The sequence below is a fragment of the Pongo pygmaeus genome, chromosome 5, assembly GCF_028885625.2.
Source record: "Pongo pygmaeus isolate AG05252 chromosome 5, NHGRI_mPonPyg2-v2.0_pri, whole genome shotgun sequence".
Taxonomy (NCBI): domain Eukaryota; kingdom Metazoa; phylum Chordata; class Mammalia; order Primates; family Hominidae; genus Pongo; species Pongo pygmaeus.
This window is the reverse complement of record NC_072378.2, coordinates 57,100,990-57,125,940: the sequence shown is the minus strand read 5'-3', so window position 1 is coordinate 57,125,940 and position 24,951 is coordinate 57,100,990. Positions and strand designations below refer to the sequence as shown.

Sequence of the window (24,951 nt, the reverse complement as noted above, 5' to 3'; positions counted from 1 at the left end):
TTCTTTTAAAATCGAATTCATCTTTATTTAGCCCTTTCTAAAACTATTTTGAGGCAGTCTTTTGAAAACCTTCAAAAACAGTTTATTACATTGGTGATAGTTAATGATGTAATTCCTCAACAAGTTCTCAAAATAATGCTCATAATTGATTTTAGTAGACACTTTCAATAAAAATCTAGGTATGTGGCCATCCTGGTGACTGATAGAAATTAGAGTTTGCAGGAAAAGATTGGTAGCTTATCTCTAGACTATCTTTCCTGAAAGTAAGATTCCCCAGAGAAGCTTTTGTGAGGGGCTGGAGTTTGGAGATACACATTCTGGTAAGGACAAAGAGCTGCTGATGAGGGAACCTAATCAATAATGTGATGCAAATGAAAGACCCCCTCAATGCTGCACAGAGGCCAGCCTCAGAAAAACCTGCAGGCAAAGGCAGATCTTCCCCCTGGGGGTGGCTTTGGTTTTGACCCATGAAAAACTGCTCATTGAAATCCATGGGATCCATGAGGTGTATGTATTCTAGCTTTATTCAGGCTTCCAACACATCTTCTCTATTAAAGGGAATGGGGATCCACTTGAATTCTACACCCACACACTAGTATAAATATCATTGTATTTCTTGATTAGCTAACAGAATTATGCACATTCATATGACATGTGTTTTTCCTTAAATATACCTTACAAACAATGCTCAGTATATAGCTGTGTATTGATAGATTGCCCTTGAAGCCTTTAATATTTTAAAATAATGAATATAGATTCATTCATATGTATGTCTGTATATCATATATATAGAGAATAGATTCATACATAAATATAAAATGTAATACATGTTCATTCATTTTATATCAGTCCGCATATATAAATGCAATGCCTTGTGGGCTTACATCACCCTAACATTCCTTATCTTGAGGTTTTGTCTCAGCATTGCGTCTAACTTATATTGAGCTTCTTTCTATTCTTTTCTCTTCCTTCCCTCCTCCTTCCTTCCCCCCGTCTTGTCTCTCTCTCTCTCTCTCTTTTTCTTTCTTCTATTTTTGTATATATCATGAGTGTGCAGAAAGGAACACGATGAGATATGACTTGGTGTCTGTAGGTTGGGGACATAGTGAGTTCAGAATACTTTTATATAATATGACCCTTGGCTAATGCTCTTGTCAAAATGTGCTGCTCTTGGTATGAGATGCATAATAAATTGGGATTCATTATTTCACTGAACCAGCATCTTTGTACCCTAAAGGGGCTTTGGTGTGACCAGACTGTTGTTTAATCTTTGTGTCAGGGCCTTCTCTTCCTGGCAAAGAGCTGTATGAGCCATCATGTGTTAAATGCCTTGTGATGGGGAGGGGTTTGTTTGGAGTTTCTTGCCAGCTGGATGCATTGCAGGTGTAGACAGCTGTAATATGGAGGTGTGACCTTGAGATCCTGAAAAGCTGTTTGGTTTGTTATAGCAACTGCGTGAGTTGATAGCTGAACACAAGCCTCATATAGATAAGATGAACAAAACTGGGCCACAGTTACTGGAATTGAGCCCTGGGGAAGGCTTTTCTATCCAAGAGAAGTATGTGGCAGCCGACACCCTTTACAGTCAAATTAAAGAAGATGTCAAAAAGCGAGCTGTGGCACTGGATGAAGCCATTTCTCAATCAACTCAGGTAATTGTTTACACTAGATATAGAATTGGCTTCTTGCAGACAGCAGAGCACAGAAAGACATTTTCCTGGATTTCCTGATTAAATTTTAACTAAAATTATTTCACCACATTAACTCTTGAGTATTGATGTCTGTGTCCCTCAGAGGTGATATTTGCTTGCATCCAGCCTTTGTCTCCTTATCTTTCTCTGCCTGCTTGTAGATATAATACAAATAATTTTCAATGACTTAAGAAACATGCAGTTGTCATCATTGTCCAAATATTTAATTCAGTGTCCATCCTGAGTAGAATGTAATATTTGCCATTGGGAGAGATAAAGGAAAGTGTTATAATTATTAATAAAATACTCTCAAGAAGGCAATGAGAAGAAAGAATGATAGGCTAAATGAAAAGAAAAAGAATATAAAGTTGGATATTGATGGTTTTTTCTTTTCTGAAAATATCTTTTTTCAAGAAGTTGAATTTTGAAATACCCAAAGATTTTCCATTTTCAAGATTTGGTTTTTATTATTAGATATGGCACATTAGAGTGGGCCAATGTAACAGTCCTGTGTGATTATTCCTTTAACTTTGAGATAGTATAGAACAAAGTTCATTCATAGATGTGAATGAACAAGTTTTTATAGCTTTGCTTAATTGTCTACGGAACCTTTACAAATAAAAATTTTAAATTCTCTCATGTGTCTGATTATGTGTTTAACCATGAAGTAAATAAAAACTTCTGAAACCTGTAACTTCTGTTATATCAGAAGTTACAACATTGGGGAGGTTTTTTCGTTAAAAATTTTTTTTAACATTTTTCAGTTCAGGAAGTGCATAACTTAAGGATTCCCTGGAATCTAATCAAAACTTTCCATGAATTTCACATTAAATAATATAACTTTACAGGATGCCAAAATAGTTCATTAAAAATGAAGTAAACAATCCATTGTAATAGACAAATACTCAGCTTATTGAACTTGATTTTTAAAATTAATTTGAATTATGATAACAGGATGAAGCAGCAGGTAAGGAGATGCTGCTGCCATGTCGTCCTGGTCCAATTACATATTAATATATACCATTTCTTAATGGATACACTCAAATATTCATAAGAAACTAAGTCTATTTTACATAGGTAGTGTGACACAGAGGTGCATATACATCATGATTTTAGGCATGTCTTCACACACCAGGTGGATGTAACTTTTGAATGGGTCCGTTGATAAAGAGGCTAAGATTTATTCTTAATTCTGACATTAAATTATAAAAAATGTTTTTTCATTTAAATTTCACACTTGGTATTACAGATCTTTTTTCCATAAAAGATCTCTTTGTTTTGCCCCTAGTTCCATGACAAGATAGATCAGATCCTTGAGAGCCTGGAACGCATCGTGGAACGTCTGAGGCAGCCACCCTCTATCTCTGCAGAGGTCGAGAAGATCAAAGAACAGATTAGTGAAAATAAGAATGTGTCAGTAGACATGGAAAAGCTACAGCCGTTGTATGAAACTCTTAAACAGAGGGGAGAGGAAATGATCGCTAGATCTGGGGGGACTGATAAAGACATATCTGCCAAAGGTAATACTTTTGGAATAGGGAAACAAACTTTAAAGCATTCTAAATGTTTATGCTGTTTACTCACCGTCCAATTGGATAACAAAATGCTGCATCTTAAAAAAGGTATTACAAATGTGAAGTGTTTAGGGTTGAAGGGCTGTGTATGCAAATCCCTTGTTAATGTCTTCCTGTGTTTGTGAAATTAATCGGTTGAATACAAAGCGTGCCATTATACATAGACCATGTATAAAGACCATATGTTCAAAGACCTTGTGTATTCAGGCCTTTTAAATCAGTAGGTTGAAGCATATTGCTAATAAGGCCATATCTGGGGTTTTTTCCTCATTACTGACTCTGTACCTTACCTAGCATGGATCCTGCATCACAGAGCCACAAAAATGGGAACCACTACCACAGCCAGCCATCTTTGAGATATGAGCTGAGGGTCAAAAGGGAGAGCATGTGCATAGTGGAAATTCACAATGAGAGTACTCTAGAAGCAAGCCCAAAGTACATACCATACATTGTTACATTCCTGGGACTGAACAGACAATTTTACTCTTGATTTGGGGAGCATAAAAGTGTACTTAGGTGATTATTTCACTGTCTTTGGGATTAAGGATAGCCTTAATGAACTTGAAACTTGATAAACTTGGTTCTACTCTGAGCTCACTTTTGTCAGGAAGAACCTTGGTTTGGCAAGAATAGGAGACCCAGAGATATTGTGTTATTTGGCATAGACTCTTGGACCCACTGATATCCACTGGACTGGGGTCATTCAAAACTTGGTCCAGTTTTAGATACTTAGCAAATTGGATCACTACTTTCTGTGTGAACTATAACATTCTGCTTTGTTGGTTACGTGGGGCTAACCAGTCGCCTTGTGGATATTGTTTTGCTTCATAGCTGTTCAGGATAAGCTTGATCAAATGGTTTTCATTTGGGAGAACATACACACACTGGTGGAAGAGAGGGAAGCCAAACTACTGGATGTGATGGAGCTAGCAGAAAAGTTCTGGTGTGATCACATGTCATTGGTAGTTACCATTAAAGATACTCAAGATTTCATCCGGGACCTGGAAGATCCCGGAATTGATCCCTCAGTAGTAAAACAACAGCAAGAAGCCGCAGAGGTAAGCAGAAAATCTCATTTAAAGTTAGAAAAATAAGTTGTGGCATAATGAAATCCAGATTCCTTGGGTAAATATTAGGAGTTATTCTGTTAACATTTATATTTGGTTCTGAAAATGGAATGTGCAGTGATACAGTAGGAGATAGAGTATACCCACAAATTTCACTTTGAGATTGTATGTTTAAAACAATTTCTCAGGCCTGCATGGTGGCTCATGCCTGTATTCCCAGAACTTTGGGAGGCCGAGGTGGGCAGATCACTTGAGGCCAGGAGTTCGAGACCAGCTTGGCCAACATGACGAAACCCCGTCTCTACTAAAAGTACAAAAATTAGTTAAGCTTGGTACACACCTGTAGTACCAGCTACTTGGAGGGTGAAGCATGAGAATCACTTGAACCTGGGAGGTGGAGGTTGCAGTGAGCCAAGATCGTGCCACTATACTCTAACCTGGGCGACAGAGTGAGCCCCTGTCTCAGAAGACAAACAAAAACACAAAACAACAACAACAAAAAATTTCTCTTTATCCTCACTGTTTTTGCCTTATTTCAGGGCCTCATTATCTCTCTCTTTCTTTTTGGCTTCCAGAGTAATCCAAAGTACAGACTGTCTTTTCCTTGCTAGGCCTCTGACCTTGCTGCCAGTCTTCTCTCTAGATCTGCTCTTACTATGTTGCTGCCTAAACCCCCTCAGAGGCATCCCCTGCCATCTGGATAAAGCCCAAACTCCCTAGAGCAGGGCATGCAGCTTTTTGCATCCCAGCCTAGCTCATGCCTGTGTTTCCAAAGTTATGTTTTTCTCTTGCTCCTTTACCAAGCTCCCTCCCTGCTACTGATTAGAAAGGGCATTTCCCAAAACAAACTGTTTTGCTCTTTCTAGCGTCAGTGCCTTTGTGCATCTTATTTCCTCACTCTAGAATGTCCTTCCTGCCACTCTACTGGCAAAGTCCACTCAGGGTTCAGTTGGATCATTACCCCCATGTAAAACCTTTTCTTGTATACTTAGCAGAGTTAGTGCATCTGTGTTCCCATAATATTTTGTTCATGCAAAGGACTCTGCACATAGTATGATTTACTGTTGCTTATGCCTCTGTCTTTCCTGCTGTAGTGTGGGCCCCTTGAGGGGAATAGCCATATCTATTTTTATTTGTATCCCCAGTGCCTGGTTTAGGGCTTGGTTTATGGTTATTCAGTGTTTGTTGAATGAATGAATATATTTAACCAAGAAGATGAAAGCAAAAGTAGGATACTGCCTTTCTGTTGTGGTATTTTTGTACCTTACAGGTCCTACCTGGTCCTGCCTAGGGTAATGACATAAAATGTAAATCCAAAGCTAGATTATTCTAAATCTACTAACAAATACATTAATTTGTATAGTTTTTGGATTCATATTTTACTTGTCTATGTTAAATGTATATTGGTTTGGAAGCCAAAATGTCTTTCTAAGCCTTACAGTATTGTTGATATTTTTAAAAATTTGTTTTGGTATTTGTTAAGGTATTTCTTATCTTTATAATAAACATTTGACATTTGTTACTAAAAGGGTGCTGTTTTTCTTTTAAAATATTTCTTGTTGAAAAAATTTATTGCAGAAATTTAGAAAACAGAAAGAAAGAAAAACAATTAGAATGCCACCTTCTAGAAATAACTACCATTGATACTGTTGTGTACTTTTTAAAGTTTTGATGTGGTTTTGCTTAAAATTCTAAGGCTGTCATTTTCTTATTCTAGGCCATAAGGGAAGAAATAGATGGACTACAGGAGGAGCTGGATATAGTTATTAACCTGGGTTCTGAACTCATTGCGGCATGTGGGGAGCCTGATAAACCCATTGTCAAGAAGAGTATAGATGAGGTACAACTGGCTTACTTATCAGAATGGCTTTTAAAAAGTTTTTAGTTAACTAAAATATTTTGTTAACAGTAGTTGAAAGTTTAAAATATGGCACTAAAAGAATTCTAACATACATCTTGTAGTTAAATTCAGCATGGGATTCTCTAAATAAAGCTTGGAAAGACCGGATTGACAAACTTGAGGAGGCAATGCAGGCCGCCGTTCAGTACCAGGATGGACTGCAGGTAAGGGGATTACCGTGTATGTGCTGGTCTTAGCTGGAAGGAGGAATTGTACTAATTGATGTCTACGTATTGGCACCACCTCAAGATCTGCCAGTGCATATGCAATTGTGGGCAAATTATTCCTGCAGTTGCCTATGTATCTCAGTTCATGTTTTGTCTTTTAGAAGATATTTCTGACCTTTCAGATATGTGTAGATTTATATACACATCTAAACACATTTCTGTATACACATTCAGTGAAATTTACTTTGAAAAGAAATATTTTGATTTTTTTTAAGTGAAAGTAAATGTTCCCACACAGTATTTTTTATAAATGGCTCAGCACCAGACAGTGAAATGGAACTAAATCTGAATTCTGTTCTGAGTGGAATAAGATGAAAGGAGTAAACACTATCTAAAAATATCACCAAGTTTAACTAAAGTCAGAAGTAAAGAAATTTGATTTGAAGCCAGTATTCTCCATGTACAAAAATAGATTTCTATTAGGTCATAATCTGGTGTGTAAAAAGTGTTTTCTTCTTTTCCTTGTATACAATTTCTTTTAGTAGTTGTTTTTCACTTAAGGTTTTTCATTCAGTTCATTAACCATTTATAAGGTTTTTTTTTATATTAAAAATTATCTTGTCAGTTGAGGCCAACTCGGGTATATTTCTCTCCCTACCTCCCTTAACCTTGCTCCATTTCCTAACAGGCTGGCAGGAGTTTAATCTTTCATCCTTCTTACCATATGGAAAAAGCTTAAGTATTTCCATAACACTAAGTGAATATTATTCTTAAAGCCCAGATGAGAACATCTTTTCCTTTTTCATTATGCCATTCCATTTCTATATTTGTAAAAATAAATGTCACAGCTAGGCTTTATGCCAGTTGAGAAGTTTTTTGAACTTTGGAAATATATGAAAGATTTTACTGCAAATAACACTTTATTATATTCTCCTTCCCTCTTCTTTTTTTTTTCTTTTGTAACCTAAGTGATAATTTACTCTATTAGGTATCAATGACAGGTAACTAATTCGGGCTCCAGCCTGTGAGGCTAGGTCATTGTTAAATCATTGAGTTGTGATCTCTTCCATGGCTAGAGGTGGCAATGCCACCACATGCAGCCATTTAGGAGGTCACACGCAAGCCACCGTGGCTTGTATAGTCTCTTTATCACTACCAGAAAAGTAAGGCCCGTCATAAGTCCTGTTGATCATGTATTAGTAGCATCACCTGTGCTAGCAAAGGGCAGATTGATTTATTAAGTAGCTACAGTACAGCTAGCTGTAGCTAGATGTCAAAGCTCTGGATGCTAATTTTCAAGATTTGATTTTAAAGTAAAATATGTTTTATTTCCCAGGTTGCTGCTTAAGTACTTAGTCAGAGTTGGCTAATGATAACTTAAAAATCCAAGATTTATCGCCCTGCTATATGGTTTGTAAACTTCATTAAAGTGCAAAATATCCCAGTGCTTTGGGAGGCTGAGGTGGGAGGATCACTTGAGGCTAGGAGTTCAAGATCAGCCTGGGAAACATAGCAAGATCCTGTCAAAACAAGAGCTGAAGTACCCCATCTACAATTTTTTTTTTCTCTTTTTATTAGCCAGCCATGGTGACATGTGCCTATAGTCTGAGCTACTTGGAAGGCTGAGGTAGGAGGATTGCTTGAGCCCAGGAGTTTGAGGTTACAGTGAGCTATTTGATTGTGCCACTGCACTCCAGCTTGGGTGACAGAGTAATGGCAAAATGATTTTATTTTGTATTCAGTACCTAAAAAAATGTGATTTGAGCCTTTTTAGACTATTTTTATTACCTAAATAAATAAGAAAAGCAGGAGAGTCTGAAACCTGTTATAATTCAGAATAATGGTCTTAATGCTAATAATTTATATGTGCAGGATCTTAATGCTAATCTAAATAATATTTAAGGGTTTGAGTCAGATATTTTGCTTAAGTTCTATACAGTAGTTTCTTGCTTATTTGAATGAACAAATAGATTTGAATCTTTTTCTTTCAGTATATTTATACAAGCTGCCTTTTAAGCACACGTAATGAAGAATTTCATGTGGTTGGATTCTATAAATGTTTTCAAATGATTTTTTTAGAAGTTCATAATATTTCAAGAATCTATTGAATAAACAATTTCTTTTGCAAACTCGTATGTATCTATTTCATATTTGGGACAACCATTTTGGTATATTACTGCTTTTACTAATTTAGGTGAACCATGTTAATTTTTTATAAAATAGTCTAATTCCGTAATATCTTTTAGATTTATGATTGTATTTTTCTGTAGTACTTGAAATACTGTAGCAATTTCAAATGTACTGTTGTAACAACACATGGACTAATGTGTCTTTCAGGCGGTATTTGACTGGGTAGATATTGCAGGTGGTAAATTAGCTTCAATGTCTCCAATCGGAACAGATCTCGAAACTGTCAAGCAGCAGATTGAAGAGCTAAAGGTATGTGTGGGGGCTAATTTATCGAAGACTCCCTTGCAATTTTAAGTCCTTGATTCACATAATTTTTTACATAAATTTATTTTACCTACTGTAAGTATGACAGCTTAATTATAAAGCTAGTTTAACGTACATAGTGCTTTCACATGCTAAGCAATATATAAGTGTTCTTTAAATAAAGGAAAGAAAATACTATTAATAGTTTTCTTTTTATAGTAAATTAATAACTGTTCATATAGAAAAATCAGAAAATACAAATAAAAAGGAGAAAAACAAATTATTTGAAATCACCCAAAATGTTATGTACCTAGAGATTACCTTTCTTAGATTTGATTTATAGCCTTTCTGTTATCTTCATGTTAGGAACATGGGGGGGGTGTGTGTGTGTGTGTGTGTGTGTGTGTGTGTGTGTGTGTGTGTGTGTGTGTGTGTGTGTATAGGTAGAGAGAGAGAGAGATGTATTTAGATAATACTGTAAGGATTTTTATAGCTTGTTTAACTTGTTTATTCAGTAGTATATTGTTGTCACTACACTAGTATGTTTTCAGTACACTACAGCATCATTTTTCTTTTCCTGATATTTTTAATTTTAATTTTTAATTTTCGTGGGTACATAGAGGGGTATATATCTATGGGTTACATGACATATTTTGATACAGGCATGCAATATATAATAACTACATCAGGGAAAATGGAGGTACCCATCACCTCAAGCATTTATCCTTTGTGTTGCAAATAATCCAATTATACTCTTTTAGTTATTTTTAATTGTACAAAAATTATTTTTGACTATAGTGACTTTGGTGTGCTAGCAAATACAAGGTCTTATTCATTCTTTCTGTTTTTTTATACCCATTAACTCAACATTTTTATTTTCTTTAGAATGTTCTGAGTAATTAATTTAGTCTTAACAGGTTAAAAACACATCCGTGATATAAGAATGTTTCCCAAAAGGTTTGTTTTGTAAATGTTTGTTGTTTTCCATAGCTGTTCTCTGTAATTTTTGCTTTTGTAATTCTTGATCTGCAGATGTGAAAATGGCTAAACTGTTTCCTCTTTGAATTCCTCTATACCAAGAATCATTTATCAAAATGGGAACAGCTATTTCCTTCCCAATTTTAACTCTCCATATGCAGAGACATCACACCGTCTGCAATGAACTTTGCTAGATTTTGTGTGAAAATATTATCTGGCTTTAAAATTGTAGCATTTTCATATCTAAGTGTGACATAGAATATTTCATTTAGAAACAAATTTTCTTTTTGAGAATTTTATCCTTATCACTAAATTGAGTTTTTTTTTAACTTTAATTTGCTCATGTGGCAAACATATGATATACTTTATATACAATTATGGGTGTGGATAATTTATTTTGGATACTTGCATATAGCTCAGTGATTTTTATATAGCAGCCTGGTTAGAAGTGCTCACTCTGAAATCAGGTTATCTGAGTTTATGTCCAAGTTCATCCACTTAGGGCATATGGCCTCAGTGGTCTTACTGGTCTTACTAACTGGTTTTACTCCTATGTCTTTAGCTTACATTAAGGTTAAAATTATTTCCCCAGTAAGTTGGTTGAAAGTAACTTGAACATACCAAGTGCTTTCTATACCTTTGTTATTATTTGCAAATTATTATTCATGTATTTTTGAACAAAGTTAAGGGACTGCTAGCCATGAATTTTGTACTATTACATATTAAAATAAATATTTTATGAAAGGACAGTTACCTATTACAAGCAACTGTTTGCTAACCTGTTGGTTGGCAAAGCCAAGATGATTAACTATGTGAGTGACTTAGAAAGTAGGAGAGAGAATGACATTGTGTGTCAGCAGTGGGTGAGGCACAGGAATATTAACGAACACAGCACAGCTACAGAAAACATAAAATTATCAGGGGATACAAGATGTGTGTATGTTTCAGAGCAGGAAATACTAATTTGTGTTTCTTAAGACTTTTTTGGCTTTCATATGTGTCAACATATATTTCATTTTCTTTTCTATAATTTTAAAACTCATTTTTCAAATGCATATATTGGAATAAGTTCAGCCTTGAAATTTTTTTTATTGTAGAGAATAAAATGAAATGGAATGTCAAAATTATAAATAGAAACATCTATCTATTCAAAAATATTGAATAAAGAGAAAATATTTTCCTTATTTTTTTGCCTGTAATTCTTCCACTGGTAAGCCTCATGTGAGATTTTTACTTTGCGTCACCTCCCCTCAGTAAGTAGTGTGAATTAGAATAATGATATAATCAATAGATTTCTTTGTTTGGAGTTAGTGGTCTTTAACAATATTTTCTTTATATATCTCTTTTAAAATAGCAATTTAAGTCTGAGGCCTATCAACAGCAGATAGAAATGGAAAGACTGAACCATCAAGCAGAGCTTTTGCTAAAGAAAGTAACAGAAGAGAGTGACAAACACACTGTTCAGGACCCATTAATGGAACTGAAATTGATATGGGATAGCCTGGAGGAGAGAATCATCAACAGACAGGTAAATACCAAGACTTTTCTTAAGAAATTATAAATTTTCAATTTCAGATATTAATGTAAAATAATTATTAAAGATAAAATTAGAATTATTTCTGCTTCTCATATATTCTGTTTTAACCACGAGGAGCGTCAAACTTAAAACATAGAAGGATATGATGATTAGGCTTCATTGGATACGTTTATGGACTTATGCAACATGAAACAATTATTTTTTGCCCTTGTTTTATAGACATGTCATTCATAATATCAAATTTATAAATGGATTTTCTTTCCACTTTTTCTGTAGCATAAACTGGAGGGTGCTCTATTAGCGTTGGGTCAGTTCCAACATGCCCTGGATGAGCTCCTGACATGGCTGACACACACCGAGGGCTTGCTAAGTGAGCAGAAACCTGTTGGAGGAGACCCTAAAGCCATTGAAATTGAACTTGCCAAGCATCATGTACGTAGCTGTTAATGCATGTTATGTTTCTTCTCTGTCCATTTCTAATGTCATCAGATTTCTCGGATATATTTCTTCTTTATGCATGTTTCAAGTTTATGATTTTGACACAAGTTCATATTTGACATTTATAACTAAAGGTTAACTACTTAAAACATTATAGTCAAAATATTTTTCTTAAAAGATTATGGTCAAAATATTTTTCTCATTCCAGGCAATTATTATCAAATGAAACAAGGATGAGCAATTTGTACTAAAGTTTATTAGAGCTGCATGGCAAACACTAAAGATTTAAATCCTTAATTATACCTGTCATTGTGATAATGTCACCTATTTTTTAAAGTTGTTAGGGATAGCCTAAAAAGTCATAGGCAGAAAATGTCCTACTGCAGGTTTTGTGTATATTTTCACTCTGGTCATCCATATTTCCATGTCTCTTTCATTTGCAGCTTGTTTGTCTTTTCTGACATATTTTTATCTGTCTGTACGTCTCTTCTTATGTTGGGGCTTATCCCTTTGTCTCCATGTCACTCTTGTCTTTGACTGGATTTTTGTATCTTACTCCTTTCTGAATTTTTTAAAGTATTTATTACGTTTTAAAAAGTTGTTATATGTCCTGCACTTGATTTAAAGCTAGTAAGTTGAAAAAATTTTGTCTTAAGAGATATATGCAAAGCAATCTTATATTGTTGTCACCTTTGTGACACTTCTTAATAGATCATTCCTTATCCTTTCAGTCACTGGACTTAATGGATAAAAGATTATGCACGGTAGAGTTTATCCTGGCATTCAACAATCTTTCATAGACTTTGACATTCACATTAATAGTGATATCTTCAGAGTCCTAAATCCTAAACTAAAATAAATTTTTCTTAATTATCAAATAGGAAATGTTTGATTATTTTACATATTGACTCACATTTTTTAAAAAGGTAGGTTTTTAGCACTTTATGCTGTACAGTTTTTGACTATTCTTGCTTTTTTTCTTCTTCTTTCATACTTCCCCACAGTAATTGTTTCCTAGTTTAAAATTTTATTTTTCTCTTACCTTGTCTATCTACATTGATAGTCATTGCCCAGCCACATTTGATTAAACAATTTGGATTTATTTTGCATACTTAATGTTGACAGAGAAGCTTGTTTCATTATTTAATGTCTACATTGTACATTTGCTTAGAGCCCTAATGACTGGTGAGACCAGCTGCCTAGCAACAAAATATGTTTAGTGTCATGGTGTGAGTTTATAGCTGCATTTACATTTTTATAAACCTATCGATTGTCTTAAAGGTAACATACATCAGGATAGGAACTTTGTATAATATGGTAGAGGTGGAAAAATGAGGCAACCTGATCCAGTTATTTTGGTGGGGGATAGGTAAAGACCTCTTACTTCTGTTTGTCTAATTTTAAGTACTTTGAAATGGCTCCTTTTCTCTTTTCTCTTTTCTTTCCATTCCTCAAAGATCAAAATTAGAGGACATAAAATTCCCAGCAGAATTGCTGGAGGAAGGGACGAATGTTTCCGTTCCTTTCCTGCTTTCGTCTCCTACTGCTAAGCTCTGACTTTGTAGCAGGACTCAGACCTTTCAGAAGAATGAATTTTATAGAATTCTCTTTTATGTTTTGGCCATGAAAACATTTAACTTTTTGATTTTGAGAGTGATCCTACTCTTAACATACCAAAGTGAATGCTTTCTATAAAGATAACTTCTTACTCAGTTGGTTTTGTTGCCTTTGAAAAACACTCCCTAACCAGATGCCTCAGAATATGAGTGAAAACAGTCAGAGAAACAGTGATATCAGAGGGTTACTGATCTTCACTGAAAATCCTCCCTGGTCTGAATTTCTTTCCAGATGTGTGATGTGTTACCTAGGATGGGAGATGATGTTCTTTTTCTTTACTATTACCAACCCTGAGTCAATGAGTACAGAGTAGGATCAACTTTTACCAACATTAGAGGGAGGTTTCTTCTGCTTTCCAAAAATGTAAGCATAGCCTCGTTGAAAGGAAACTATTAATATTACTAAGGCTATACTCATTCAGTAAAAGAAATTGATTTTTTTAAACCTTAGGGTTGCTTTCTGCACTTACCCCATTTTAGTGCATTTAAGCGTTATTAATCTATTCATATATTTCCACTGTATAAAAGGAAGGCATTATTTGCTGGGTTCTGTAGTTAGCATTTCATTATATATGTTTTCTACTTGAAGAACAACTGAATTTTGGAATGCTGGGTTTAAGTATCTCTGATATAGAGTGTTAGTTTTAGGGCCTTCCAATATTTCAACTTAGCAGTCAATTCCAGGACCTCCCGTATGAGAGAAGATAAGGGAATATTCTGGAATTTTTTTTCTCTTTCAGAATGCTGATTGTAAAATATGGTACTGTATACCTTAGACATGATAATTTTATATTTGAAAATGAATATATAGGAGTAAAATATATATTTTGGTTACTTGACATGAGAATTAAACTAAAATTAGCTTGAACCAAGTGAGGAATTTTAGAACCTTTTAATTATAATCTCTAGCTATTTAGTGTCATCAAGTGCAAGGTCATTCCAGTGGCAATAACTAGCAAACTGTTCTCACACAGTCATTTCGGGGGACATTGATAGAATAAAGGTATATCCAGGAAGGTTGCAAATTTAGGGGAAAGGAAGTTCATCATTTAAAAACTTAATATTAGCCAGCCTGGGCAACATAGTGAGACCACATCTGTATAAAAAATAAAACAAAATTAGCCAACCATGGCAGTGTGTGCCTGTAGTCCCAGCTACTTGAGAGGCTGAGATGGGACGATTGCTTGAGCCCAGGTGTTGAGGTTGCAGTGAGCTCTAATAGAACCACTGTACTGCAGCCTGGGCGACAGAGTAAGACCCCCATCTGTTTAAAAAAAAAATTAAAATTCTACACATATAACGTTTTTGTTTCAGGATGTTTCATAACCAGAAAGGAAAACAATTGCGTTAAAGATGATATTAACATGTTACAAACTAGCAAACATGGTGTTATCTTAATATTTTCAGGTGCTCCAAAATGATGTATTAGCCCATCAGTCCACAGTGGAAGCCGTTAATAAAGCAGGAAATGATCTAATTGAATCAAGTGCAGGAGAAGAAGCAAGCAACCTTCAGAACAAGCTAGAGGTTTTAAATCAACGCTGGCAAAATGTTTTGGAAAAAACAGAACAAAGGAAGCAGCAGCTGGATGGTGCCTTGCGCCAGGTGAGTAAGAGAATAAATTCTGAAAGTTTCTATAGCATTCAAGACCAAAATAGCATGGAATTCTTTTATTAGTTCACAGACTCCTGTTTAATTTTTATACCTTAAGGAGAGAAGTAAAAATAAGTGAAATAAAGAACAGAACAGCAGAAGAGAACACAGCTTTCTAGTGCTTAGCATAATACTCTTATCTACTAGAGCTCTCCTGATGAAGAAAGGCAAATCTAATGGTACCTGGCTATTCTTAAGAATGCATAGAGAGGCTTAGCAGTCTGGGATTGTTTGAAGCTTATTTCCTGCTTGAAACTGACAGTGTTTATGGCCCCAACTTAAAACTCCCTGTTACTTCAGGCCAAAGGGTTCCATGGCGAAATTGAGGATTTGCAGCAGTGGCTGACTGACACGGAGCGTCATCTGTTGGCATCTAAACCGTTGGGAGGTTTACCGGAAACAGCCAAGGAGCAGCTTAATGTCCATATGGTAAGCAAAGTATTTCCTACAGCTTTAGCCTCAGAATAACAAACTGACCATTTTATATGGGCCCCGGCGATACATAAATCATGGGAGAAGGCTTTAAAGGATATAGTTTATGGCAGAAATCACTGTGTATACATGCTAGAAACATACCATTTATTGATTAAAATTTTAAAGTCAGAACCCATTCTTTATTTCAAAGGTTAGTGTGTCAGTATGTTTTAGAATTCTAGACACTTTTTAGACACAAACCTTCCCCGATAAAATAAGCTTGTATGGGTAGTAATATAACACAGTGTAAATTATTAAATTATTGTGCCTTGAAGTGTAAAGAAAAACCTCCAAAATAATCAGAATGACTTAAAATTATTGTTATAAGCATGATTGTCTCATTTGGTTTCATGGAAGGTTAGAAAATATACTCTTGTTCTGTTAAAAAAAAAAAAAAACTTCCTTGTTTGTTTTAATGGTTATAGAGCTTTATCTTCAACTTCATACTTACACCAAGTACAGACACAAAGAGGAGGCTTCTGTTTAACTGTCCAGTCTGGAGTGTTGTACCTGTGGGCTCTTCCTACTTAGATCATGTGACACAGTTGGCTCCTAAGAAAGATGAGGAAAAAATGATGAGACTTGAAATGTGGGCTTTCTGTCATAGAAATGGGGACTGACAAATTAAATTTAGGCTACTTTGGATTTATTGACATTTTAAACTCATATTCCATTACAATTCAGCACTAGAAGTTCTGAGAGGAAACAGTGTTTCAGATTTTGAAAGAGTCCCCTAATTTTTTACATTTGTGAATTTACATCAGAAATTTTTTAAAATATTCAAATACTGATGATTATTATCTTGGGAGATAAAAGTAGAAGTACTTAGAAATTTGGCAAAAGAAATAGATCAGTGTGCATCAATATCTACACTCTTTAATAGAGATATAATGTTGTTGTAAGATCTTAATAAAACTGCTCTTATTTGGAAATAATTTTGAATTTGGTGATTTGAAGAGGACGTAACCACCATGTAGATGTTGTAAAGAAATAAAACATTATGACAGTAGGTAGCATCATATTTATTTCACAATCACCATCAGTAGTTTAAGTAAGTCCCACTAATTCGGTGTAGAATTTTCTAGAAATCTTTATGGTATATTTATTGTTTTAGAAAGTTATGTGTGTGGTTTTTGTTGTTGTCGTTATTGGTTTTTGGTGCCACAGGAGACCTATTTGTTTCACTGGAAAAGTAATAGACTAAACTTGTAAGTGCTTATCTTCCTTTTAAAAAAAAAACCTGAGAGACTTCCAGATAGCTCCTTACTTTCCTGGAAAGTACTTGCACAGCTTTGACAGTGTCCATTAATTATAAGTTTAATGAACTCATCAACAGATAGATGCTTGAGATTATTTTCTAATAATATAAATATTTTTAAAATGTTAATTTAGGAGAATATAAGAACTTGAAAGCAAATAACTTACCTTTAGAATACTTTGCTTTTAGAAAATATTCCATTTCAGCAAACTGAGTTTGGGCGGGGTATTTATTTATTTATTTATTTTTATTTTTTTAATTTATTTTTATTATTATTATTATACTTTAAGTTCTAGGGTACATGTGCACAATGTGCAGGTTAGTTACATATGTATACATGTGCCATGCTGGTGTGCTGCACCCATTAACTTGCCATTTAGCATTGGGTATATCTCGTAATGCTATCCCTCCCCCGTCCCCCCTCCCCCCACCCCACAACAGTCCCCAGAGTGTGATGTTCCCCTTCCTGTGTCCATGTGTTCTCATTGTTCAATTCCCATCTATGAGTGAGAACATGCGGTGTTTGGTTTTTTGTTCTTGTGATAGTTTACTGAGAATGATGATTTCCAATTTCATCCATGTCCCTACAAAGGACATGAACTCATCATTTTTTATGGCTGCATAGTATTCCGTGGTGTATATGTGCCACATTTTCTTAATCCAGTCTATTTAAAATGAATCTTTTGTAACCCTGTATAATAAATTATAGAAATCTGTTTAAATAAGTTTAGATTTGTGATTTAAAGCATTCTAAAGAGTTGTTGATATTTGTAATATCATTTCAATAAAGTTCTTTTGATTTTGTTATGCTAGAAATGAAGAAAAGTACAAAACATACAGTATTAGTTTCCTGAGTTTTTAGCTATATCTGAAAGTTTTGCTTTAGGATTTAAAGCTTTTAGTAGATGATATTGTAAATATAGATAGGGCTTTTTTTAAAGCTTAAGAATTAAATTTTTGAGGTGATGAAAATGTTCTGGAGTTAGTGGTGATTACAAAACTTTGTGAATATAACTTTAAAAACACTGAATTGTATACTTATAATAGTGAATTTTATATTATTTGAGTTACATCGCAAGTTTTAAAATGTATAAAGTTGAAAATGTGAGACATAAAATATATAATCTTTCAGTGAGAACTATGATTTAACCCACATTATAGTTGAATAAATAAAACAGAACTAGTCTTAATTTTTTAAATGGGAAGTAACTGTTGTTTTGTTGGTCTTAAAGTCTGAATTTGTTTAAGCAATATTTTATGTCCTGTATAGAAGATACATACAACATTCTAGGTAGAAGCTTTAGAAATGTTCTAAATGAGAATAATATTCATAGTACCACAAGTTTGATTCTTATAATTCCAGAGTCTGAATAATCAACTTAAATATATTACTGTGCTGGTTATTTACTTTCTATCCATTGCATGTTTTCTGAGTGCAGAATTAAATCGTACCAATGAAATACTACATTCATTGTATCATAGTACAAGGAGGGATCTACGAGAGCCTCTCATTTTATAGAGGAAGGAATTGAGGCTCAGAGAGATGAAATTACTTGCCCAAACTCACAGAACTAATTAGTTACTGTACAGTGAAAGCTTTCTTGACAGCATTTAAACTATTGCTTCAAATCTTAGCATGCCAGAATGGGCTGATAATGATAACACCATTTTTTAGATTTCCCAGTAGACAGGGTATGACTGTAGGTTTAATTGTTGTTTCAATGTAGTGAAAAGTATAAATGCGTCAGGGTTGCTCTGAGAGAGCAAACAGAGATGAATATATGATGAGGAGCTTGGGACTGATGACCTAGAAAAATAGAACTCTTAAATTTTACTTTCTTAAAGTGAAATAACTTGAGGGTATCTCAATTTAGGAAGTCTGTGCTGCCTTTGAAGCTAAAGAAGAAACATATAAGAGTCTGATGCAGAAAGGCCAGCAGATGCTTGCAAGATGCCCAAAATCTGCAGAGACAAATATTGACCAAGACATAAATAACTTGAAAGAAAAATGGGAATCGGTGGAAACCAAACTCAATGAAAGGAAAGTATGTGCTTTGATTAATATAATAGAATCAGTGTTTTAGTTGTTTCATGTCTTGGACTTTGCCTTATTTCTGAGTAGAGCTATCAGGAGTAGAACTTTCGATGATTTATGTTTAAACATTTTTTGTATATATTTGGAGATTTCATGGGGTAGTTGAAAATAATATTCTATTTTAACATGAGAACAGATTTAAAGGGGTGGGATATATTCAAAAATAGATAAATATATAGATCAAATGTTACTTAATTTTTAAATGTTAAGAACTACTCAAATTCTGGGTCATTAAATAATTAATTCTATTTTAATCTAATTAAACAAAAGACTGTATATATATGGGGGAGGGAGAGAGGGAAAGCAAGACAGTGAGATGATTGTGTATATTCTTTTAAGTACTTACATTTAAAAATTCATGAGAATGGATTAAAATGTATATTAAATTATGAATATGTTTTTGTTACTTTTTTAAAACCACAAAAATGACAATCTAAGAAATCTCAATATTGCATGAAAAAAACAATAGGCTAGAAATGCAAGATTATATGCCATCACTGATGGAGCATAAAGTATGTGTTTCATAATATTTTGAGTCCCCAAATTAATTGTATGAATGTCAACTTTTCTTTTTTACAGATTATATTTAGTAATTGTGTTCTTTGGTTAATTTCCAAAAAACATGCGTTAGTGTATATTAATTTTTTTTTAGTTACAGTGAGATGCTGCTTACTAGGCTTAAAGGGTTTTGGTTTGCCAGTATTTTAGTGAGGCCCATTACATTTATAAGATATTTAGTTAATATATTAATAGATATGCATAAATAAAGTGGGGATAGGAAAGGAATCTGCCAGAGAATATTTAAACTGAAACAAACAAAATAACCAAGGCCCTTAAACATCACATACTAAACAATCTGTCCTTGCAGACTAAACTGGAAGAGGCTCTCAACTTGGCAATGGAGTTCCACAATTCTCTCCAAGACTTCATCAACTGGCTTACTCAGGCTGAACAGACCCTAAATGTAGCTTCTCGGCCAAGTCTTATCTTGGACACAGTCTTATTTCAAATTGACGAACACAAGGTATGTAGTGAGTCAAATAGATAGGATTCTCCTTTCAGACACCAGGCTTTTTTTTTTTTTTTTTTTTTTGAGACTGAGTCTCACTCCTCTGTCATCCAGGACTGTGGTGGTGTGATCTTGGCTCACTTCAACCTCTGCCTCCTGGTTCAAGTGATTCTTGTGCCTCAGCCTCCCCACAGGTAGCTGGGATTATAGGCACCCACCAGCATGCCTGGCGAATTTTTGTGTTTTTAGTAGAGATGGGGTTTCACCATGTTTGCCAGGCGAGACTTGAACTCCTGACCTCAAGTGATCCGCCAACCTCAGCCTCCGAAAGTGCTGATCACAGGCGTGAGCCACTGCACACGGCTAACAGCAGGCTTTTTTACAGTCAAAAGCATGCATTTGGTATTTTGAAAGCTTTCGTTTGTCCTTTAAAACAATTTCAGGTTTATGACACCAGAAGCATTTTTAAGATTGATCTGATTTTCATCTGTTTCTACTTATGTCCTTTTTTTCTGGGAAAGGTTTTTGCCAACGAAGTAAATTCTCATCGTGAGCAGATAATAGAGCTGGACAAAACTGGAACCCACCTAAAATATTTTAGTCAGAAACAAGATGTTGTTCTAATCAAGAATCTACTTATCAGTGTACAAAGTCGATGGGAAAAAGTAGTTCAACGGTTGGTAGAGAGAGGAAGATCTTTGGATGATGCAAGGAAGAGAGCCAAGCAGGTAATAACCCTTTAGAAACATTCTCTGAAGTTGTCAATAAACCACTTCTAGCTGTTGAAATATATGTTATGGATGTACTTTTATCACAGGCTGTGTTAGGCATAACAATCATGGCATGGTGCCGTGGTGGTTCTTTCCTAAAAGGGCTGTGGCCTCAGTTTGGATGCTGACATCACTTTTTGACCTGGCAGCAATTTCAGCCCCTGGGGACTAATCTTAAGAAGACTGATTATAGTTTGACTTCATAGACAGGCTATTATCATTGCGGCCCAGAAAGAAGCTCAGAATTTTTTTTTATTGGGTTTGTTTTCTTTTTCTTTGTCCTTTTGACCTCCATTCTCATAATCAGAGTGAGACATCATACTTCATTGTATTGCTACCTTTTGTTTAGTTCCTAAGCCAGACTTTCTTCACAAGCTATCAGTGCTGAGAGCCAGACATGTAGCCCTCCCAACAGCTTTCTGAAGGGGCATATTCTCTGTCTGAGTTGGTCGGCGCTCCCCGCCTCTTTGAACACTTGTTGACAGAGCTTCATTTCTTCTCTAATATTTTGAGCAGATAATAGAGCCCCATCTCACTTTCAAATTAATTTTTTTGAATCTTTTGGGGCCACTTTAAAATTTTAATCTGGAGAATTTCACGAATTTCACAGAGAACTCTCCTCTCCTTACTCCCTTTACCTGTTATTAACATTCCATTCTAGACTAAACACAAAGAGGTAAAGTTATGCATCTCTGTGTGTCTTTGTACTCCATGGAAGACAGAGGTGTACCTACCTTGCTTGACAAATATATATATTTTTAAATATTTAATTTTTACTAGAAATTTAGTGTAATATTGTAGGAGGATTTTACAATTACTTTTTGCCTCAGTCAGCTGCAATTTTCTAGCCTTAGTGTTGTACCCCATTGTTTTGAGGAGTTAGGCTCAATTGGGTGATGCAAAAAGATGTCACGGGAGTCAAATGTTTCAATGTTTAATGCTAACAGTACAAATGTTTAAAGGCTTTAGAAATGACAAATTGCATTGTTATAGCATTACACACCATAGACCCCATTTTGAATGGGAGGTGTGAAATGTTCAGTGTTGCAAATGAATCACTGGGATAGACTCGATCTCTAATGGTTCTTTAAGACAGTATTAATTCTCAGCCTGACAGTTTTCTCTCCACATTATGTGGTGCAATAGCATGTGTAGTGCTGGCATTTCTTAAGTTATGAACATCAGTTTATAAATGTTTCTTGGATATCAGTAGCCAGTTGCTCATCTTTTTCCTCCTTTCTCGATTTAATCAATTTTATTTTCTCATTTTGTCTAATTAACTTTATAAATATTTGCTACTGTTTTTAGTGCAAATGTATAGCATTTCCTCTATTTATGTGGCTTAAAAATAGTTTTGAAAGCAGAACCAGCCTCAGAACTTGTGCATTTGTATCATTGACCTTACCATCCAACTGTTATAGCCTGTATTATTTGGAGTCAAACTACCTAACACCTTGACTAACTGTTTCTACTATTTATTTCTTCTTATTCTAATATCTCAGTTTTTGGCTCAGATATTGATCATACTTCTCTGAGTTTCACAATTCATGTGTCTATTCTAGTTTCCATTTTTCCATGTTTAAATTGATTAAAGTTGTGAGAGGGATATGAAGGTTTGTAATGAGATGATCTCCAGAGAGCCCTTACAGTTTTGTGAGTCTGTGTCCTTAATCTGCTCTTATTGTTAAATATCTTGTTGTTATTTCATTATTCATGTGCTTTGGTGTACAATAGATTTAATTTTGATTACTAAATTTTTTGTTAGGTATCTGTTCACTTAAGCTTATTGTGACAAATAATTTATAACCAATTTCACAATTGTATCAGAAAATAGTACCTGCTGGTTCTTTATGACAAACAGAAAAGAAACTGTGCTCAAAATCAAATATATATAGTACCAGAATGTTTGCAAGGTTATAGATGCCAAAGAGAATAACATTTTGTTAGAACCCAAATACTGTGGCTGCTCAGTCATATAAAACCAATATGTGAGGCATAGGCATTGATTTGAGGATATCGATAGCAGCATTAAAGATGTTGAACTATCTTTGCATTAAATAGGAATGCAATGACCTCTTTTTTGTTTTTACTACTTTAAAAAATCAATTTACAAGCTTTATACTTACCCCTCCCCATTTTTGTTCCTCTTTCTTAACATAGGGATTAAATTCCCTAGAAGTAAACCCAGATCTGTCAACAGACAGCAGTAAACAACAGCAACAACAAAAATACAAAACATTTTCTGAGAGTTTATGTTAATTATTGAACAAGAAGAAAGTATAAGGAAGAAGTTCTTTCTGGAGCTTCCTAACTTTTTTCTAGGCTCTTTTAGAGCTGATATGTTGAATGAATTAAAACAAAGTGACAGGGGGGCACAGCTGCAAATGCTAAGCATTATCAAGACTTTTTTTGTAATTTGCTGATGAAAGCATTACTTTTTTCTTCTTCAGTGGAAATTTTGAAATAATAATTTTCAGCATTTTCATTACTATTAATCTCTGTCTTAAAACTGTACTAGATCTCAAATATAATATGCTTGAAAAATTTTCAGACAAAGGTGTGAATTTCTTTCTAGTTCCATGAAGCTTGGAGTAAACTTATGGAGTGGCTAGAAGAGTCAGAAAAGTCTTTGGATTCTGAACTGGAAATCGCGAATGATCCAGACAAAATAAAAGCACAACTTGCACAACATAAGGTGGGTCTATAATTAAGAAGAGCATATTGTCTCATTATATAGTTCAAGATCACTTTAAAAATCCTTACTTCATCACGTGTTTATTCATCACTAAAGAAAAAATGTAGGTCCAGTGTGAACCTATATTAAATTTAAAGGCTATTGCTCTTCATGTTGGTCATGTTGCAATATCTTTACTCTTCAGTGACCATTTCACTAATGATTCCCAGGTTAATTGTTAAAAAGAAAAACATACAAAATAAAAATGGAAGTCCTCTACAATCTAAAACATATAAAGGATTTGTAGTGGTTTTGAACATTGGCATTTCAGTTTTTCATGATAGCTGTCTTTTCCTGTACTTTCTTTGACAGACAAAATAGCACCTTGAAGGTAATTCTGTAGTAAAAAGTAATAGATATTTTGCGATATAGATTCTTTTAAACAACAGAGTGAGAAAAATTGGTTGCCTGTACCTAAATTGTAAATTAATATTTTATTGTGTTTGTGCACATATAAAATTCCGCCCAACCTCAAAGGTACCCAAAGACATGTTTATATAGACTAGAAAAGCATGTAGAAACATTGTTTTTTAAATATTTTCTACCTTTTCTGTGCCTATCATATTTTATATCTTCCACATGACGTTCAAAGAGCATTCCCTCCCACCCTCCCCAGCTCTTTTGAATTTGGATTTTTATGTAATTCTATTTATAAAGTGACCCCACCAGCCATCAGGATGAGGATGTGGGTAAAAGGAGAGTGATTCTTGCAAAGGGTTTTACAATTTTAGGCATGTACATATAAATTATCGCTTGAAACATAATTTTAAGAGGCTGGAAAAATTGGGGTGATATACAATTTGTCATCATGAGGAGGAAATCCTGGCCATCATCTTCACACAGGTTGGCTGCTTCCATCAGTGGGTCTAACCTTAGGAGGTCATGATTAGAGGGATGGGAGGAAACATATTGAGCATCTGTTCCCTGGCCAGATGAGGGCTAATGAATGGCTTGCTCTGCTGGCACCCTTTGCCTGTGAGCTGCCACATTCAATACCGGGAGCACAGTGACAGTGAACAGCACCTTCCTTCCTTCCCCTCTGATGGCGAAATGAGAGCTTCCTTCTCAAAACAGAATGCTTTATTTGAACTTGAACGTGGATGTTGTATCGTGTAGTCTTATGAAAGTATATTACATATTAAATTTAGAGAGTCCTATAAATATCTACCTTTTTAGAGTCTCTATTTGGCAACAGTGACTTGTATTCAACCATAACATTTTTTGTATATCTGCTTTGTGAAGAAAATCTCTGTCAATACCATGAATCTATAACACTGGCATTCTGTTTAGAATAATATGAAAAAAACTTATGGATAACTGTAGAAATAATGTGATTGTAATTATGTTGTCTATTACTTAGAAATTTCCAGATGTAGTTGCCTATTACCCATGACAAATTAAATAATTTAGTCATATTAAAACACTTTAAAGTATGTAGCTTTTAAAGGCAGTAAAAACTTCTTAGGTAATTATAACCTTGAGATTATTTTAGAAAAGTGTACATTTGCATAGCATTTTACTATCTAGGGTAATTTTAATTTGCTGCAAGGATTGAGA

General features: G+C 34.6%; 1 protein-coding gene across 22 annotated transcripts in view; it reads left to right on the top strand.

Annotated features, from left to right (window-relative positions):
- DST (dystonin) overlaps positions 1 to 24,951 on the top strand; it is a 481,968-nt gene that overhangs the window by 427,750 nt on the left and 29,267 nt on the right. For all 22 annotated transcript variants that reach the window (XM_054493134.2, XM_063666280.1, XM_054493142.2 and 19 more), the window contains 14 exons: positions 1,449 to 1,652; positions 2,980 to 3,211; positions 4,097 to 4,323; positions 6,050 to 6,172; positions 6,295 to 6,396; positions 8,737 to 8,838; positions 11,165 to 11,338; positions 11,624 to 11,779; positions 14,809 to 15,006; positions 15,355 to 15,483; positions 18,661 to 18,831; positions 19,750 to 19,905; positions 20,412 to 20,618; positions 23,236 to 23,355. In XM_054493134.2, coding sequence (XP_054349109.2) covers positions 1,449 to 1,652; positions 2,980 to 3,211; positions 4,097 to 4,323; positions 6,050 to 6,172; positions 6,295 to 6,396; positions 8,737 to 8,838; positions 11,165 to 11,338; positions 11,624 to 11,779; positions 14,809 to 15,006; positions 15,355 to 15,483; positions 18,661 to 18,831; positions 19,750 to 19,905; positions 20,412 to 20,618; positions 23,236 to 23,355 — 2,301 coding nt within the window. The remainder of the gene's footprint in view (positions 1 to 1,448; positions 1,653 to 2,979; positions 3,212 to 4,096; positions 4,324 to 6,049; positions 6,173 to 6,294; positions 6,397 to 8,736; positions 8,839 to 11,164; positions 11,339 to 11,623; positions 11,780 to 14,808; positions 15,007 to 15,354; positions 15,484 to 18,660; positions 18,832 to 19,749; positions 19,906 to 20,411; positions 20,619 to 23,235; positions 23,356 to 24,951) is intronic.